General features: G+C 59.0%; 1 protein-coding gene across 2 annotated transcripts; it reads left to right on the plus strand.

Annotated features, from left to right (window-relative positions):
• Positions 1 to 17,039: 17,039 nt before the first annotated feature.
• Positions 17,040 to 18,750, plus strand: HES1 (hes family bHLH transcription factor 1). 2 transcript variants are annotated; one of them, XM_080604489.1, is made up of 4 exons: positions 17,040 to 17,243; positions 17,334 to 17,429; positions 17,516 to 17,603; positions 18,021 to 18,750. In XM_080604489.1, exons 1-4 carry the CDS (start codon positions 17,136 to 17,138, stop codon positions 18,503 to 18,505), a joined length of 777 nt encoding a protein of 258 aa, XP_080460615.1. In that variant the 5' UTR covers positions 17,040 to 17,135; the 3' UTR covers positions 18,506 to 18,750. The 2 variants fall into 2 exon arrangements, with proteins under 2 accessions (XP_080460615.1, XP_080460614.1); XM_080604488.1 differs by having other exon boundaries at positions 17,040 to 17,429.
• Positions 18,751 to 19,409: the final 659 nt, after the last annotated feature.

Here is a 19,409-nt window from a genome sequence, read left to right on the forward strand (position 1 = left end):
TCCACCACAGGGCTGGAGACGTGAGCAAGGGGGTGTCTGATCCAGCCCTGGCCCACTCTGCCTGTGGGAAAGTGGTTTCGTGCTCGTTTCCACTCCTGCCGTGTGTGTTTGGGCAAGGAGCTCTTCTCTGCGGAGCCTGGAGCGGCTCCAGCCGCAGGTGGGGTCTCTGGGTGCTGTAATGCAAAAGCTGTGGCAACGGCAGAGCTGCAGCACCACCAGGAATCGCATTCACACGTTTCCCAGTCCTCCCCCAAATAAAGAGGAGCTGGTTTCGTGCCTTCCTCTCCGCCTGCTCTCGTCGCCTGCTGGTTGTGCTTGATTCCAGACTAACCATGACCTCCTCCTAGGCTGGAAGGAGTTTTGTGCCAAACAGCCGGAGGCAAACCTTGGGATGTCTGGGGGAGCCCAGACAATGCAAACGCTCTCTTTTATCTCACCTATGTATTTTTCGCTCCTTGCAATTAGCCGCCTGCTCTGTCTGCTCCCCATTTCCCTGCAGTTCCTCCCAGCAGCCCTGCCCCCGAAATGTCAGGAGGGAGAGCCACATCCTGTGCCCTTCAGCTCTTCCGACAGCTTTCGGGTGGCCGCGGGCGCTGCGTTGGCTGAGCTGCGGGCACGGCGAGGCTGGGTACTGCCAGCACCACCAGCCTCCTGCCCCAGCCCTGCGGATGGAGCCTCTCCCTGCCCTCCTGCAGAGGGACACCAGCCGGGCCTGGGGGCTGGATGCGGCCCCCAGGGACCAGCAGGGCCCCCAGGGACCAGCAGGGACAACCCTGGCAGGTTGTCCGCAGCCGTTGCCTCCTGGCGCTCTGTCTCCTCTTTCTGCCCATCTTTTGGAAGCCTCCAAGAAAAGCCAAGGGAAAAAAAGTACGGAGGGGTTGCATGTCGTGCCGAGCTGGAGAGACATCTGGTCTCCAGTGCCCAGCGTTGGGGCGGACGGGCTCTGGAGGAGCACAGCATGACTTTCTCATTCCCTGGATCTGGAGGAGGCAAGAGCAGCTACCTTTTTTTTTAAAGATGTAATTAAAAAAAAAAAAAAAAAGATGAGGGTTCCCACTGGCACTGCTAGCTGGGTCTCAGAGAGGTTTTGTTTGCTTGCCACGTGTGATCCCCAGACCGGGGGAACCATGGCAAACAGGACCGCAATTTTCAGTCCTTCTGAAATAGCGAAGGAAGCAGGGCAGCCTAAAGCCCTTTAAAGTATTTGCTTTTACAAGAAACCAGATAGCTGGATCTGTGCTGTACAAGTGCTGCTGATACGTCCTCTTCCTGCACTTGGCCGTTACCTGGCCATTTCAAATATTATTTCTCAAAAACCACTTCCATAGATCAACAAAGGCAGCCCGGCAGAGCCGTGCAGCTGGAGAGCCGGTGGTTTTGCCAGTCGCTGGAGCAGAACAAACCAGCAAGTACACACAGAAACATGATTAATGAAAGACAGACCACAAAGCCTATAAAAACATATTTCTTGCTTTTATTAGACCAACGCAACTGTACGAAAAGAGCAGACAATCCCGGGACGCCTGGACCGAGGAGCACAAGGGCTGCCACCACCCGAGGCAGCACGTGCGCGTCTCCTGCCTGCCCGGGGCATGGGGACACACGGGGTGGGTGGTTGTCACCAGGGGTCACCCTTGTTGTTTTGGCCTCTCCAGGCACTTCTTTTTGAGGTTAAAAATAAAATATCCCGACGGGGAAAGGGAAATGTTGCTGCCCCTGTTCAGCTCCACGGAGAGAGAGAGATAATGGTGGGGAGTCAGGGGGGGATCGGCGGCACCCCCAGTGCCCTGACACCTCGCTTCTTGGGTGGCCAGATAGATGCCTGAGCATAGATATTAAAATACAATATGAAAAAAAAATCAAAAAAAAAAAAAACAACCACCACCTTTTCCCACTGTTTGAGGCAAGATCTCCTGAGTGAGCGCTGGCAAAGAAAGGCATCTTGTTCGGGGGGCTCTGAAAGGCAAGATGAAAGGGGAAACCTACATTTTTCAGCCCAGCCTGTTCCTGACATGGGAAAGTAGTGCAGACAAGAATAGATAGCTTGTTGGCTCATTTTTTCCTTGACAGATTATCTGTGTGAATGCGCCGCACTAAGCCGGCAGTCAGAGGCCAGGATGCCCCAGCCCTGCCTCTGCCCCCCGGCTACCTCGAGCGCCGGGGGGAGCGCCCAGCCGTGCCCCCCACCTGCGCGGCAGCCTCCTGCCACCACGCTTGGGCTCCTGCGGCCGTGCGAGTGTGGAGATCTCCATGCCCAAAGCCTCCCCTGGGACACACGGGATCACGGGGTTGTTAAAATAAATGCAGGCGCCACGCGGACGTGGTGCCAGCCTCCCGCAGCCCCCGTGCGCGGGGAGGCGGCAGGGATGTGGCAGTCCCGCTGCGGGGTCACGCTCTTTGCTCCCGTGGATATATGGATCCCTGCCAAAGGGCGGAATTAGTCGCTGGATTGCCCGGCCCCGGGCAAGTGCACTGAAAATCGTAAAGGAGGCCAAAAGCAGTGTGCTAGTTTAGCAAAATGCAATTAAGGTACAATGCGTTTGGGACCGCCTTTGTCCCCGTTTGAGCCATTTGGGCCGCGCTGGCAGGTTTTTACCCCACGCTGAAGAGAAAGAGCCAGAAACGTGCTTAAATCACGATTCCCCTTCCTCTCGCAGGGGCTGCGAGCCGCAGCCTCCCCAGCTGCAGCACAAGCCCTGAGCACCGAAAGGCGCAGGGCAATGCAGGGTGGGTCCCTGCCGGATCTACGGGATCTGTATTAGGATCTGGCTGTGCCTGGCTGTGCCGTGGGTCCCGGGGGGCTCCCAGCCGCCCGGTCCCAGCCGCAGCCTCCCCGCCGCAAGGTGAGGCGCAGCCCGCGCGTGTGCGTGCACCGGGAGCCTGTTTGCATATGAAAGTGGCCGTGTGCTCCGCGGGGCTGTATCATTTATTGTATGATCTTATCTGGCGCGTGCCTCAGCCGCCCTTTCCCACACTCTGCATGCTCGGCTGCCAAGGCCCCGGGCTTAGCCTGTCAGCATTACCCGGGCTCAGCAGGCAGGCAGTAATTCCCTGAATAAAGAAAACATTTTAAGGTTTGACAAGTCCAGCATTTGCATGTCTGTTTTCAGAGAAATAACCATCTCAGGGGATTAAGCCCTTTTTTTTTTTTTCCCATCCAGCCCAAAGTATGAAAACATTCTTGACATAGTTGCTTGAAAAAAGGATTTCTATAGAGTAAAATACCTTGCGTCCTGTGTGAGTCCAGTGATTTGCTTTGAAAAAAAGAAAAAAAAAAAGGAAAAAAAAGAAAGAAAAGAGCCGCTCCAGTCCAATGGGTTGTTGGTTTTAAAGAGGGAAACGCGCCAGCAAGCGCCGCAGCGCTCAGGCGCCGCGCGCACTGGGGAGGATTTGTGTCCCCCGGCCCCGCTCCATCAGTGCCACCCCTGCGTGCTGCCCCCGCGGGCTGCAAACCTCCCACCTGGGTCCCCAGGGGGCTCGCTGGCACCCCTCTGCAGGGCTGTTTTGGCCGGCCGGAGCTCTCTGAAGTGCCAGGACTCAGCTGAGCCACCCAGGGCTGCAGGGTGCCGAGCTGGTGCGGGTGAATCGCCGCCCGAGGAAGGGCTTTGCCCGGCACACCGGGGAGGCACAGACTGCTGTGGGAGCTCCCGCAGCCAAGGGGAATCGGAGCAGGACCTGGGCACTCCGCGGTGCAGGAGCACAGCCCGGTTTAGCATTTTAAACACCTATTTTATTTGCTAGAAATAAATCGGATTTCCAAAGGATGAGCCACCCTCTGACTCCGAGGAGGAGGTTGTGCTTTGCCAAATCCAGGGATTTAACCCGGGATTTAGCCCTGTGCTGCAGGCTGGGCGAGACGAAGCCAGAGCCCGCCGGCACGGAGCTGCCCGTGGGGGCTGCGTGGCGGGGCCGGTGCCGAGCATCCCTGGGGACGCCGAGCAGCGCTGCTCCTCCAGGTGCCAGCCACGTGCCCACAGTCCTGGGCTGCTCCCGGCCCCTCTGTCTGCCGAGGCTGTGCCGGCTGCTGACAATTTGTCCGGGTGCTTTGCCTTGTCCCCGCCTCTCCCCCCGGTTTTCTTCACAGCTAAACGGGGCTTTAAACTGGGGGATAATACAGCTTTAACACGGGGAGGCTTAAAAAGCAAAAGTGAATCATTCCTCAGTTCTCCTTCCCGTAATCTCTCCTGGTAACATTAATTATGAGTTTGCGCAGAGTGCCCCAAGGCAAGCGCCGCTTTCCCAGGACAATTAAAGTTACTTAATTATTAAAAACCGTGTGTGCTGTTCCTGCGCGCTCCCCAAAGCACCGTGAGGCAGGCGGGCCAGCTCGGCTCACACACTTTCTCAGCGCGGCGATTGAAGCGTCTGTGGGAAAGTCTGCTCCTTTGTAACTCCTCCGGCATAATCTCCCCAAATCCCACCCCGACGGGCAAGCGCCGCCACCGGCCCCGTGCGCGGGAGGCGTGGGGCACCCGGGCTGGGGACACCGGGTGCCACAGCCCCTGGCAGGATGCTGAGCTGCCACCTCTCACCCCACGCCCAGCAGAGGCCCTGTCATCCCCTGGCGCACGCCCCGGCGCTTTTGCCTTCCCTCGACAAAGCTGAACCCGAAACAAAGATTTTCCCCAGCGCTGCCACCGGCAGCCGGTTTGACTCCTTGAAGTAATCGCTGTAATTGACCCTTGCAGGCGCTGAGCGCCTGGGGAGCGGGGCCATTCATCAGACTGATGGGGTGTGAAAGCCATAAACTCTTTGGTGGAGCTCGCTCCCGGCCTGTCGGCTGCGCAGCGCTCCCAGCGAGCCCTGACACCCCCTCCCTGTTAACCGGGGGCCACGAGGGGTGCCCACAGTGGTACATCAGCCATGAGATGCTGGGGAGAGCCCCGGGGGTGCAGAGGATCCCACTGGTGCATAGCCATTTTTTCCCCCAAATCATCTGTGTTTGGGTCAGCAGCTCCCAGGCATGGTGTAGGCAGGCAGCCCAGTCTGAGCACCTTCCCCTGACTGCCAGGAGCACCAGGAGGGCCTTGCTGTGCTCCCCCCGGCCAGGCTGGCTCCTGCATCCCCTAGGACGTAGGGTCAGACCCAGCTCAGCGCTGATGCTCTGCGCTGCCGGCAGCACAGGGCACAGGGTGGTGTCACCACGCGCTGGTCCCTGCTGGGCCAACCGCACCCCATCCGGGGCAGCCGCCCTTCACCAGCCCAGGTACGGAGCACACAAATGGCTTTTCCTCGGGTGAGGAGCATCTTCAGGGCACAAAGCTGGTGTAGGAGGTGACAAACGCAACACAACCCGCTGTGAGAAATAGCGCAGGTCTGGCTGGTCCTCCCGGCGCTCCCCAGCATCTCTTCTACATGCTCGCAGCGAGACGTGAGCTCGTGACACTGAGCGAGCCAGGTTGAAAGAGGGCCACGGGGACACAGAGCACAAGATGCCCACCCTTCCCCACGCCTCTCCTCGCAGCCCCACGCCAGCTCGTCCCTCTCACACGTGGCTCGGGCTGCAGCTGCCCATGAGGCTTTTCTCTGGCTGCTGCTCTTCCCCTGGGAGCTGCTCCAGACACTCCCGTCTGGATGATCCTTTCAGCCCCATTTGTCTTTCCACCAGTTCCTCTGTTCCCTCCAGTGTTTTTTTGCTCCGTCTCTGGCTGCCTTCAGGGAGCAGCCCCGGCCTTCACCTGCCCAGGCGTCTCCATGATATGCTGGGGGCATCTCAGCAGGGCAGGATCCCTGCCTGCCCAGGGCAAACACTGTCCCTGAGCTGCCCCAGCACGTTGCTTCCGATGGGTGATTCGTTCCTCCTCCGTGATGCTGCCTCTCCCAGGTCTGCAACATCCACATCTCACCAGCAAATGCTCACTTTTGTGTCCAAACCATAGAGAAAGAAGGTCAGATCCACTGGGGCTCCTCCCCCAGCCCCGTAACCGCCCTGAAAAACAACAACTCTCCGTCTCTCGCTCCTATCCCTCCCCATCCTGCTGTTCCCGGGCCAAATTCTCATCTCCTCCTTTTCAGATAGCATCGTTTCATGGTGCATCTAAGGCTGCAGGGGACAGCAGTCTACCTTCCCATGTCTGAAACTGGTGCCTTAAGAAGGCAGACCTCAGGCTAGCAGGACACAGCATGCTAGATGGATCTTCCCTTCACCCCCATTTCCCATTTACACCTCTTCCTTTCATTTGTTTCTTCCAAAATGCACTGAACATGTTGCACAGAAGTGAGAGTGTTTTAAAGAGCTGGCAAAGGGTGAGCTGTGGTTTCGTGCCCTGGGTGATGACTGCCTCCCTGCCCACGTCTCCCAGAGACAGAAGATTTGGGATCCCTGGATGCTCCTGCACGGGATGCCCACGTGGCACAGGGAGGCTGCGAGAGGAAGCCCCCTTTGGGGGGCTGCCCCCCAGGGACCTTGGTGTCTGCTTCACATCGTCAGCCTGGTGCAGATGTCCTGGGCTTCAGCAGGACTTGTTTCAGGCCATCAGGGGGACAGACGGGCCATCCACGTGGCCCCGCAGTGACACACTGCTTTGAGGGACATGAGGCGGTGAGGACAGCCCCGCAGGGGTTCAGGCACTCTGCAAACCTCTGCCCGTTCCCTGTCCCCATGCGGGGCTGGTCCTCTGCAGTCGCCCCAAGCCACGACTGCTTTCCCCATCCTCCAGAGGCCGTTTGCTTTACGATCTGTGAACATCAGGAAGAAATGAAATAGCAGTGGAGAATTCCCTTCAGCAAAGCTTTGATGGTGAATGATGTGCTGCTGGGCTGTCTGTTCCACAGAAAAAGAAAAAAGGAAAGAAAAAAAAAAAAAGAAGAAGAGGAAAAGGAGGAGGAAGGAAAGAGAGAAACCATCTGCTTTTTTTAGCAGTTCCTCACCACAGGCTCCATCCCTGCCGCTAGGAAAGGCCGTTCCTCCTCTCCCCTCCACTCCCGTGCAATCAGATAGTCCCCGGCTGCCCCCGGGTTAATTGAAACCATACGCCGCTGTCACTTCCAAGTGTTAGCAGCACAGCGGCCGCAGAGCCGAGGTGTTTTGCACAGGATGCTGTAAGCGGGGCTGGCGCTGAAAGGCTCGCTGACAGCCTGCAGGACGGCCCCGGCCCCTGCTCTGCTGCCTCCGCGCCCAGGGGGGGACAGGGCCGTGCCCCGCGTCCCCTGAGCCCAGCCACAGCTGCTGCAGGGCGAGGCCTTCCCTCCTAGGGGAAAAAAAAAAAATAAATGGATTTTTGTAAAGAAATGATTCCCGGAGCGAAAGGAGGCCCTGAGCCGCTCGCGGAGGGCAGGAGCAGGTGGTGCTGTGTGCCAGGCCTGCCTTTAAAGTGCGAGCGGCTAATCTCACCCCCATAAACCCGGCGTCGTGCCGGAGCAATCAGCGGGCCTAAGCGCTTTCATGTCGCTGGCAGAGCCCCAGCGAGGCTCAGGGGTTATCCGGGCTGAAGTGCATTCCCACGGGAACGGCAGGCCGCGCTCCCTGCTCCAGGTGAGCTTCAGGCGGCCGCGGGGTGCCGCGAGGCACGCGTTGCCCTGCTGCCACCGCTCCTTCGCGTGCTGCCCGCTGGTCACGGCCATTGCCACAGCCTGTCTCCGATGCTCACGGCAGCGGGGAGGTGACGGGGACCTGCCGGGGACGCAGCCCGCGCCGCGCACCCATCCCGTCGGCGTCAAGGGCAGGCCTGGAGGAGAGCCGGGGGGGAGCCGCCTTGATTTAAGACGTGAGAAGGTCAAAAGTTTTCTGGAGCGGAGCTGCTATCATGGAGCCGAACACTTCATCCCCCTTTTTATCTGCCCCAGTATTTATTGTCCATGAGCAAATACTTGCGTTTTTATAAATTCCTGCAGAGTGAATCACCCTCCTCCTGTTTAAACCAGTGAAGACCACATCAAACGCTATCACTCCATCTAGAATTAATCATTAATTTGAAGTATTTGACAACATTTTGCCAGCGTTATTTTGTCCTCCCCCCCCCACCCCCTTAATAAAGTCTAAGCCTCAGTGCTAGGATTTCTGTGGGAAACCCCGGGCTCAGTGCTCGCCCTGCCCAAATCCGCCCTGTGAGCAGGCAGGCACGGGTGGGACCCGGTGCTCAGCATCCTCAGCCCCAAACGCGGCCGTGCTACCAGCCCAGCACACACGCTGCAGTGAAAAACCGAGGGTTTTCCTCTCTCGGGGAACCACAAAAATGTTGCTCGGGGCTAGAGGGTCATAAAAGGAGACGGAGCCTTCATTTGCCTGCTCTCACCGCAGCCTCTGCGAACAAAGTTTAAAATCAGGCCAAAATCTGATCTCAGATGCATGCATGTGGCTTCTATTCACTGTAGACGGAATCCAGCCTCTAAACGCCACATTTTGTGCTTTGGGTTTGTTTTATGTGTGAGGCATGTGTTTTGCTAGGACACTGCATTTCATTTAGAAATTATTTTTGACAGGCCGTATGTTTCGTAAATTCCTGCACGCCAGGTCCTGCAACACGCATTCCAGATCTGCTGGCCTCTTCAGAGTCAACAAATCGGAGTGGTTTTGCTTCCTGCTCACAAACAAGCCATGAAATGACCTTGATTTTTCCAATGTCTGCGTGGCTGGGCATTCTCTAGACTCTTTCTATGCCGCTACGTTGCAGCCTGGGGATGGTTTGTAATCTCGCCTGTTATTGATGCTTTGCTATTTAGAGAGCGTGGCTGGTTGCTGGAGTCACGAGGCACTGCTTCTTGCTTTGCAGCAGACGGGTGAAACGTAGCGACACACACGGGCACGCGACAAATGCCAAACACAGCCTGCTGTCCCCGAGCAGCACGAGGAGCAGGATCGGCAGGCACCACGAGCTGGATGTGCCAGCGCCACCGCGGCGGGCTGAGCCAGCTGTGGGTGCTCGGCATCTCCCGAGCACGTTTGGGCATTCATCTGGTCTTTGAGTTCAAGAGGAGCAGGCATGGGACTGTCTGGCAGGATTTTCGCTTTTCAAGGCTGAGCGAGAGCCCCTGGGGAGCTCTGGGGGCAGGCAGCACAGGCAGGCTGGCTCCTGGAAGTCTTTGCTTGTCCTCTCCTGCCTCTGGCATATGGGGTGCTCACATCTCAGGGAACCGCAACTGCCTGGGGCCGCGATGGCTCGCACGCAGCACAGCAGGACACACGCGGCACCGCAGGACACACACGGGGCTGGTGACAAGGACGGCTGCCGGCCCCGGAGGAAATCACCTGCCAGCCCCCCCCCCAGTTACATCCCGTTTTATTGCAGGGCAATAGCGGAGGGAGCGGGACAATAGCGCTCCGTAACAATGTGCCAGGACACCCTAACATCCCTGCAGCGAGCATCCATGCCCACCCTCTGCTGGCATTTCTCCACCGGGTTTATCACCTTATCAGCCACTTGAATACACCTTTTTTATGGCATGAGCCTTTCAGTGGACCTTCTGAAAGACAATGATGGGCCTTTGAAGGTCTGGCCGATCCTGTTTCCTGTATGCTCCTGAGCCTTGTATACATTTAAATTCGACTTGTTAACTTTATAAGGATACTTCAGCCTCGTATTGTACTGAAATTGGCTGGGATCTCAGTATCTCCCTTATTCCCACGTACTTTTTCTTAGAATTGCTTTGTAGTCACGTTATTGCTGTTGGGAGGCTCGCCTTTAACAGCCTCCAATAAAGATATGAGCCTGCGAGAGGGCACCCGTAGCCCAGCACCGCTCGGCAGCCGCAGCCTGCAGGTGCCTGCAGTGCGTCGGGCTGCCGGGGCCATGGGGAGGCAGCGGGGTGGCTGAGCACCCCAAATGACATCCCCCATCTCTGCCTCTCCATTCTCTCTTTGCATTTTCTAGCATTAAAAAACTCGCAGCTGCATTAACGCAGCGTGATGTGCTGGGGCTGGGCTTGCTGCTCAGCTCCCTGCGCCGCTTTGGGGCATTTCTGCCTTCCCCCTGCGCTCCCGCACGGACGTGTTTCCGAGGAGGGCGGTGAACACGCTGCCCTTCGCCGCAGAGGGGAAGGACAAGGCCCTTGGAGCCTTGTTGCAGGACGTTTCGGAATTTGCTTCGATGTCATTTCCTACAACACTCCAGGTTACGTACCCAGATCTGCCTCTTTATGCCTAAACTTCTGGAATCAGTGCAAAGTGAATGTTGTACTTGCAAATGTATTTATTCATTACACTTAGCAATTAGCTCTTGGTGTCAGTAATTAAGCTGTAAATTATCCCCTTGTTTATAAAATAACAACATCCTCCGAGGGATCATGTTTTCTATTACAGTAATTAGTAACACATCAGTTCTTGACTAGCATGTAAAAGATCTTCACCTTTTTTCTCCTGGCATTAGCTAGCTTGAGAGAAACTGTTCTCCGGTGAGATCTCAAGCACGTGCCCTGCACACACGCATGGAGACAGGGTCACCAACCTAAATGACATACGACCGTCCGCATATTCTTGGACTAATTTTAGTTCTGCTGTCACCTCGAATCATAAGTATTGATCTCAGCGATGTAGCATTCAAATTACATGCACATTACGATATTAGTTGGTCTCCGAAACACCGCCAAGCTCAAACAGCACTGAAGGCATCAGTGGGATCAGGCGCCAAGTGCAGGTGATTGATCAGAGGCCCCGGATTGATCAGGTTAATCGGAGTCCATCTGCTCACCACTTACAGAAAGGCGCTGGCTGTGCAGAGGCTGTATCCTACAGGAGCAAGGTGCCGCACTGAGGTATGCCGTGTTTTCTTGAATAAAGTGTTTTAAACTGAAAAGCTGGAGGTAGCGGACATTGGTGGCGCAGCTCTTGATGATGGGAACGCTGTAAAATCCTTCTTACCATCCCCGAAGGAGGATATTTGCTTTTCACAGCCTGTGTCTGCCCCTTAAAGCACTAAAGTCACCCTGTAGCTCTCTCTCTGACTCCCTAGCAGCAGCCCTCTCCCACCGCTCCTAGCCCGTCAGCCCTGATTTATAAATAAGAAAATCAATATTTATAACTTGCAGCCTGCTGACAGTCTCAGAGGTGTCCCGGTGTGTCAGTGCTTGACCCCGGCTGCTCAGCACAGCTGGCCTGCAGGAACGAGCAGCAGGACCGAGGGGGCCAAAATGAAATAGATATATATTTGTATTGTTTTATTACATTGGTGCAATCTGTGACATGCTACACTGCTTTCAGCAGAAGAGGTGGGGGGAAAACATGTTTCTGCTTCTAAAAACCACCAGGTTTTAGAAGCCGGGGGCTGGTGCAGCCACCGAGGGATGCTCTGGGCCCCTGACCGCCCACAGAGGGACCGGTTCCAGCAGCAGCCGCCCAGCACCGGTGGGTGCCCGGCTGCTCCTTCGGCTGCCTGCACTTATGTCCCCAGGCCGGGGGGCTGGCACCCTCGTCCCTGCCCTCCACGGCAGGCTGGCACTCGGCTGGACTTGGTCCAGCAGGAGGGATCTGGTTGTTTCTGCATCTGCGCCCATCCCGTGCCCTCCAGGTGCAGATGAAGAGATGCTAAATGTATTTGTTACACCGCAGCAACCCGATTGCTGCCCTGTGAAGGACATTTGCCTGCCAGCTGCCACTGCAGGGCCAGGATCCTGCCCCAGCACTTCCCAAAGGGTCCAGGGAACCCAAATATTTCCTGTCTGTGCCTCAGCTGCTGCCGGGGCTTTAGGATCAGGCGCGGTTTGCACACCGCTCTCCCTGTGCTGATTCATGGCCTCATAAATACGAGAGGACGATCAGCTGGTGAATCCAACGGGGAGCTGAGGGCGGCGATAAGTTCAGCCTCTTTCCTCGGACTGATTGATGATGAGGAGAGGGAAACGTGTTGGAGAATAGGATTGATCACTGCGGAGGAGCGCAGAGGCTGCGGGCAGGAGCTGCTAGACCCTGTAGAGTTTCGGCACCAGGGCTTGGGGAAGGCTGAAGGGCCCAGGAGCCGCGATGCTGGGCACCCATGAGGCCGCGGCAGAGGCAGCCAGGATGTATGCCTGCTCTCGGAGCCACAAAGGCTGGTGAAGCTCCCCCCCCGGCCACGCTGCCCCCTGGCCCTGCTGATCCAGCTGCTCAAAAAACGGAGGCGCAAACAGCATCCAGGAAAGGGGTGCTTGGCAGACAAGGGGCTGACACAGGGAACCCCATGAGGATCAGCCCTGCAAGCACGCAGGCACCGTGACACAGAGACGGCAGCCTCAGGCAGCGACACAAGTGGGATCCTAGTAAATAAATAAGTCGGCTCGCGCTGCCAACACCTCCCACCACGCACGGAGAGGACAGCAACCGAGAGACGCTCCTCTCCTCCGGGATTTGTGGCTCTCAGAGGGCTGCAGGCTAAGACGTGCGTCCTGCCAGCTGGAGCTGCATCTTGCAAAAGTCACAGACTTGTGCTGGAGCAGGGCCGCCCTGGCATGGCCAGCAGGCTGCACATTCATGGTCCGGTGAATTCAGGTCATACCCCATGGAAAGAGCATCTTGGAGAGGAGGGTATAAGGCAGCTCACAGCCTCCAGCTGGCAATGGCGGTGGCAGATACAGGTCCAAGCCCTGCAAATAGGCTGGGGTTAAGGGGAAAAAGCTGGGGCTGCACTATCTTCTGCCCGTTAACACGTGAGGCTGCTCCAGCCCAACCAGCACTGCGAAAATCGTGATGGTTATCAGGGCAGGAAGGGAATTCCCATCCACATGGGTGGCATGCCGCAGCTGCCAAAACTCCCCCCCCCCGGCCCTCCCCAGCTCCCAGGGCAGCGTTTCCCTGGTTCAGCAGGATAGGAGCCTGCCAAGAGGAATCAGCTCAGAAAGAGATCCAGGTACCCTGGCTCGTGTCCCAGCGCCCTCCCTGGTGCGGAGCTGTGCAGCAGCCCGAGCCCGGATGGGGAGGTGGAAATTGGTTGGTTCCTGCCCTGCGAGTCACCCGAATTTCTCAGGGTGGTGCTTTGCTACTCCAGCAAAACCTCGGCTGCTTCACCCCATGGCTTTCTGCATCGGGATGGCCATGTGGGTGACCGAAGGACGGGTGCAGGTCTCTGGAGCCCACGGGTGCCCTCCCCAGAGCTAGGGCTGTTGCTGTGGGATGGCTGCACCTCCCCACACCCAGCCTGAGTCACACAGCTTGGAGCAGGATGAACAAACACGTCAGCCTCTTCTCTGCGGCGGCATCCAGGCAAGAGCTGAAGGCACCCCGCTCCTGCAGGGCATGCACCGAAGGAGCAGCCGCCGGCTGAGAGCCCCGAGGCTCCTCTGCCCCTGCCCCTGGGGTCCTGGGTCTCAGCAGATCCTGGGAACGGGTCCCCAGCGTCCAAGAAGGCAGGATCTGCTGGAAAAGGGGGCTGCCGGCCCGCCCAGTGAGCTGCTCCTGCCAGCAGGACCAGGCAGCGGTGCTGCTGCTGAAAGCTGTTCTGCCCTTTTTACCTTGAGGACCCGGTGTGCAGGAAAGCAACGTCCGTGAAAGCTTTGCTTTGTCTAGGGAGCTCCATCAGGAAGTCAGTTTGAAAGTGACCTTGCCCAGAGATCTGGCAAACACTCACGGAGGGGAAAAATCCCTGAAAGCTGTCCCGAAGCTACCCGAGACCGCGTCTGCCAGCAGGGTGGCTGCGCAGGAGCCCACGTGGAAGCACGTGTGCGGGGCCGCCCAGAGGAGCCGTCTGCAGCAGGGCCACGTGTCCCCGGGACGCGGCACTTGTTCTCCAGCCTTCAGGCTGGTGACGACTTCCAGCTGTGGCCGGGCTAGGATTTCAGTCCATGACCTGCAGGTGAAAGGCTTTCGGTGCCGTTCCTGGTCCCCAGCTTGTGCCAGGGGTTCTCCCTGCCATACCCCAGGTCTTACAAGCAACTTGCTTTCTGTATTCTCTATATTTCCTGCTACCTTTGGATATTAATGCTCTTGGATTTCCAGATGCACACTTTGGTCAGGTCTGGGCTGCTTTCTAAAGGACGGGAGAGCAGGCACAGCCAGCTCTGCCACCTCCTCGCCTCCTGCGTGCCACACCGGCAGCAGCACCCTGTTTTATTCCACCTCCCTGCCCCTGGGCCTGTGCCCAGGACTAGTCTAAACTTCTTTGCCAAGGCGTTTTCCCTCCAAGATGTTCTGCGAGTCAGTAATGCCCCGATGAGCTGTCTACATTTTTCTCCCAAATCTTCTTTGGACAATTCCCAATTTGTAACCCAAGATTACCGCCTGAGCAAAGAAAACCATTGCCAGACGACCACAGGACAAGGAACATGCCAGTACCTGGGGCAGCCCCTTATCTCGGGACAACTTCTCCCCCTTGACCGCCCTTTCCCAAGCAAACGCAGGGCTGGAGTAGCCCAGAGGATCTGTTCCAGATCCCCCGGTGGTTACGAGCCTCTTCGCCACCTCCTTCCAGCTGGAGCTTGGCCTTGGCCACTTCATTTCCAGAGACATCCTTCCATGTAAATCCTCCCCTTCCTCTCCTGATCCCCAGGGAATTCACACGCAGGCACGCTTCCGCTGCGGGACCGCAGCCCTCGCACGTGTACGGCATTTCACAGCAGGCAGGCAGAGGCGGAGACCCACAGCGGGGACGCCAGCGCCGCTGCCACCCGTGCAGCGGCCAGGTCGGGGCTGCAGGATTTCAAGGCCCCGAGAGAAGCTCCCCATGAGAAAAAAACCTCCTGTGGGCTGCAGCGGGCAGGGATGGGGCCGGGACCAGGCCCCACGGCCCTCACTTGCAGGAGGGGAGCTGCTGCCAGCTCGCCCGGCTGGGGCGAGCGCTGGCGGCCCGTAATTACAGCCTGCGCTCCCCGCCTGCCCCGCTCCATCCCCAGAGAAACCGACCTGTTGCCAGCAATTAGAGGTGGTTAGCAGCTCCTGGGCTACCATAAACATGGACGTAATTGCAGCCTGTTCTCACTCCCAGCCCAGGAGGGACCGGCTGCCCGGCTTCCCATTTCCTTTGCAAATCCCCGTGGGAGGGAGAGGACTCGCTCAGGAATCGTGGTGACCTTATTTTTTTTCACCCCCAAGTATTAAAAAAATATTGGCCCACCCAAACCTTTTAGGCTGTTCAATAATGTGTTGCGGTTTTCATGCTAACCAGTTGTCTCAGACTGCTGCATGACGGCAAGAAAAGACTTTTCAGTAGCTCCCTGATGCAGTCTCAATATTTTCTCCGCTCCTTTTTGTCCGAATGCCTAGATAACTGAAGCTTACCTCAAATATTGCTCATCCAAACTTAAATCTTACAAGCTGAAGGCTGCTTTTTGTTTTTAAATTACGACTTGTGGCTTGACCAAGGAGCTGAAAGAAAGCCTGGATTTGTGCTTTTCTTGTAGTTTTAAACATGACACTCTCTTTTATTTATTTTTCCTTTTTAAAGCTCTCGTGGCTGTGCAGGCAAGCCTCTGCAGAGACAAGGGCTTTGCCCCGGTGAGATCTGCAAACATGTCTCTTCTTTCTTGAACTTTATTTTTCTCACGGTCTCTGAAAAGGCAAGATCAGGTGATATGTGTGGGATTGGCCCTGTACAGGTGCAGATCAGGTACTGGAGGAGGTGGAAAAACATTACTGTGTATACTCAAAAAAAAAAAAAAGAAAGAAAGAAAGAAAAGAAAGAGAGACAGAAAGAGCGAGCGAGCACATTTTTGAATAGGCCAGGTCTAGTTCTTGGCAGGATGACTCAGGCTTAGCTGGCAGACTATGGGAATAGGAGTGTGAGAAAGCCAGTCAAGCGGAGGGAAAAAAAAAAAAAAAAAGATTCAAGTCCCCAGGCAAAATACCTTTTTTTTTTTTTTTTAAAGTAACCCCACGAGCTGCGCGGGCCAGCCGGAGGTGGTAGAGGCGCAGCTGCAGCGGGGCCGAGCGCCGGGCACCACGCCGCGGTTTCGCGCTCGCCTGGGCGCCCTCGGGAGCGCACGCACCGGTGCACCTGCGGCCGCGCCGCCCGCACAGCACGGCGTGCCAGCGCCAGCAGCGTCACCGCGGTCACCTCGGCGTGCCCGTGCCCGTGCCGGTGGCGGTGGTGGCCCCATGGAGATGGGCACCGCGGGCACCGGTGGGAGCCGGAGGTGTGAGGGCCCGCGGTCTGCTCCAGGTCAAGGGGGGCAGAGCTGCTGGTGTGACAGGCATCGTGACAGGACAGGGGCATTGTGACAGGACAGGGGCATTGTGACAGGACAGGGGCATCGTGACAGGGACAGGGGCATTATGACAGAACCTGAGGCACTGCGACAGGGACAAGGGCATTGTGACAGGGCCAGGGGCACTATGACAGGACAGGGGCATTGTGACAAGCCCCAGGGCACCGTGACAGGACCTGGGCACTGTATATATAGGGTCGGGGGCACTGTGACAGGATCTAAGGCACCGTGACAGGGACTGTGACATCATGACAGGGCTGGGGGCACTGTGACAGGGACATGGGCATTGTGACGGGACCTGGGACATCGTGACAGGGACAAGGGCATTGTGACAGGACTTGGGACATTGTGACAGGACCTGGGAACTGTATAGGGTCTGGGGCACCGTGACAGGCTCCGGGTATCGTGACAGGACCTGTGACATCATGACAGTGACGTGGGCACTGTGACAGGACCTGGGATATCGTGAGAGGACCTGAGGCACTGTGACCGGACGTGAGCACCGTGACAAGACTTGAGATATCGTGACAGGACCTGAGGCACCATGACAGGCTCCGGGCACCGTGACAGGACTTGAGATATCGTGACAGAACCTGAGGCACTGTGACGGGCACCGTGATGACAGAGCCCTGCCGCCCCCCGCCTCACCCCGCAGGCAGCGGCCCCCCACAGCGCAGCTCCCCCCTCCCCGTCCCCCCGCCCCGCTGCCGGCGCCCCCCGCGGGCTCCAATTAACCCGGCAATTAGCGCCGGGCCCTCCCAGCGGAGCGGCGCCTAAGGGGTTAAACCCGCGGCCGCCCTCCCGCCCCGCGCGCGGCCCCGTTGGGCCGCCCATTGGCCGGCGCGCGGCGCGCGGCGCGCGGCCAATGGGCGGGCGCCGTCCACGAGCCGGGGCGGCGTGCGGGCGGCGCCCATTGGCTGGGCGCGAGTGTGGGAACGGCGGCGGGGGACGTTTCACACGAGCCGCGCGCGTGCGGCGCGCGCTATAAGTAGGGGCGGCCAAGGGCGCGCGGCAGCCGCGCCGCGCCGGTCCCAGCGCCCGCCCGCCCGCTGCCGCACGGCCTCCTCCGCGGCGGCGGGCGCGGCCGCACGATGCCGGCCGACCTGATGGAGAAGAGCAGCGCCTCGCCCGTGGCCGCCACCCCCGCCAGCATCAACGCGACGCCCGACAAGCCCAAGACGGCGGCGGAGCACCGTAAGGTAAGGGCCGGGCCGGGCCGTGCCGTACCGGGCCGTGCCGTGCCGTGCCGTGCCGTGCCGTGCCGGGCGCTCACCGCCGCTCTCTTGCAGTCGTCCAAGCCCATCATGGAGAAGCGGCGGCGGGCGCGCATCAACGAGAGCCTGGGGCAGCTGAAGACGCTCATCCTGGACGCGCTGAAGAAGGATGTAAGCCCTGGGGTGGGGGGGAGAGAGCCGGGGGTGCGGGGTGCCGGGGGGGAGCCGTGCCGGTGTGAGCCGCCCTCTGCCCGCAGAGCTCGCGGCACTCCAAGCTGGAGAAGGCTGACATCCTGGAGATGACCGTCAAGCACCTGCGGAGCCTGCAGCGGGCGCAGATGACCGGTGAGAGATGGGGCTGGGGGGGGCGGAGGCGGCGGGGGGTGCTGGGGTGCTGTGCATGGGGTGCTGGGGTGCTGGGCGGGGGGTACCGGGGTGTCCGACCCCATCCCCGTGCTGTGGGAGCGCCGTGCTGCTGCCCTGGGTGCTCCCCGCTGCACCCTGCATGCGTGATTCTGGTGCTGGGAGGGCTCCGGTGCCCCCTGCCCAGGGGTGCTGGGGGGGCGGTGCTCACAGGATGGGTCCCCCAGTGCTACGGGGTCGGGGGGGGGCAGCAGGGGTCTCTGCTCGCCACCTGGGTCCGAGGTGCTGGGGGGCGCGGTGCTCTCTGCCTGGATCCCCCTGCTCCGATGGAGGCTGCAGGGTGCGATGCTGGGGGGCTGTGCAGCCCGCTGACCGCCCCGTGTCCATCTCGCCCCGCAGCTGCGCTGAGCACGGACCCCACGGTGCTGGGCAAGTACCGCGCCGGCTTCAGCGAGTGCATGAACGAGGTGACGCGGTTCCTCTCCACCTGCGAGGGCGTCAACACCGAGGTGCGCACCCGGCTCCTGGGCCACCTGGCCAGCTGCATGACCCAGATCAACGCCATGAACTACCCCGCGCCCCCTCCGCCGCCCCCGCTGCCGCCGGCCGCAGCCTTCGGGCCACCCCTGGTGCCGCCGGGCGGTGGCGCGGGGCCGCTCCCGGGCATGCCCTGCAAGCCGGGCACCGACGCGGCCAAGGTGTACGGCGGCTTCCAGCTGCTGCCCGCCTCCGACGGGCAATTCGCCTTCCTCATCCCCAGCACCGCCTTCGCCCCCGGCGGGGCCGTGCTGCCCCTCTACGGCGGCCCCCCCACGGCTGCCACTGCCGCCTCGCCGCCTGGCCCGCCACCCGGCACCGCCGACTCGGTGTGGAGACCCTGGTGAGGGTGGCGGGCACCGGACTGGACTGAGCACCGCACCCCGTGCTGCTGGCACGGCTGTACATAGGTTATATGTTCATATTGGATTGTGCCTTTGTACCATAGCACTCCCTCAACAGCGTTTCGTGTTTTACACGAGATCTTTTTTTCTCCCTTCCCTCCCCTTCCTTATGTGACACCAAAGATTTTTTTTTTTTGAATGCTCTTAAAATAAAAGTCTCTTCCATTTTGGAAGGCCTTTGGAGATAAGTCAGAGTGCTGGCGTGTGTGCGTAGGAGGGAGCCTGGCTCCTGGCTTGCTCCCAGCCGCCCGTGGATTGATTGTGCTGCTGCAGGGCTGGAGCTGTCAGTCAGACCCTCTGTCCCCTCGCCGCCTTCTGAAACCACCCGGCCCCTCTCCCTGCCCCCGGGGCAGATGTAATTACTGCTTCCTTGGGAGCAGTCCAGCTGATCAGACTTGTTAAAAAGAGCTTATGTTTGCAGAGCTGGTGAATGCGCTGAGGGAGGCACCTCCGCTCTCCTCCTGGCTCCCGGGGCTGGCCGCGGCGGAGCAGCCCAGGTAAAGCGAGACGGATTCGGCACGGAGCCCAGCTCTCCGGGCCCGAGGTGGAGCTGCTTGCAGGATCCTCCTGCCCGGACCCCGAGGGGCCCGCTCCCCAGCCGCGGTGTAAATCACAAGTGACTCCAGTCCGTTGATTTACAGAAGGGTGCCTGCCAGCGGCTCATGTTACAGAAACGCCGGGCTCTGCGGGACAAACTGACACGAGGGCTCCGTCTCCAGGCTGACAGGCTGCAGCAGGCGCTCGCGCGGCGCTGGGTACCACCTCCACCTGGACTTGAAAGCGCAGAGCCCTTCCCAGCCCTGGGCACGAGGCAGGCTGTGCTGGATGATTAATGCTCTGCATGTGG

This window comes from Anser brachyrhynchus (assembly GCF_964034855.1).
Source record: "Anser brachyrhynchus genome assembly, chromosome: 9".
NCBI classification, from domain to species: Eukaryota; Metazoa; Chordata; class Aves; order Anseriformes; family Anatidae; genus Anser; species Anser brachyrhynchus.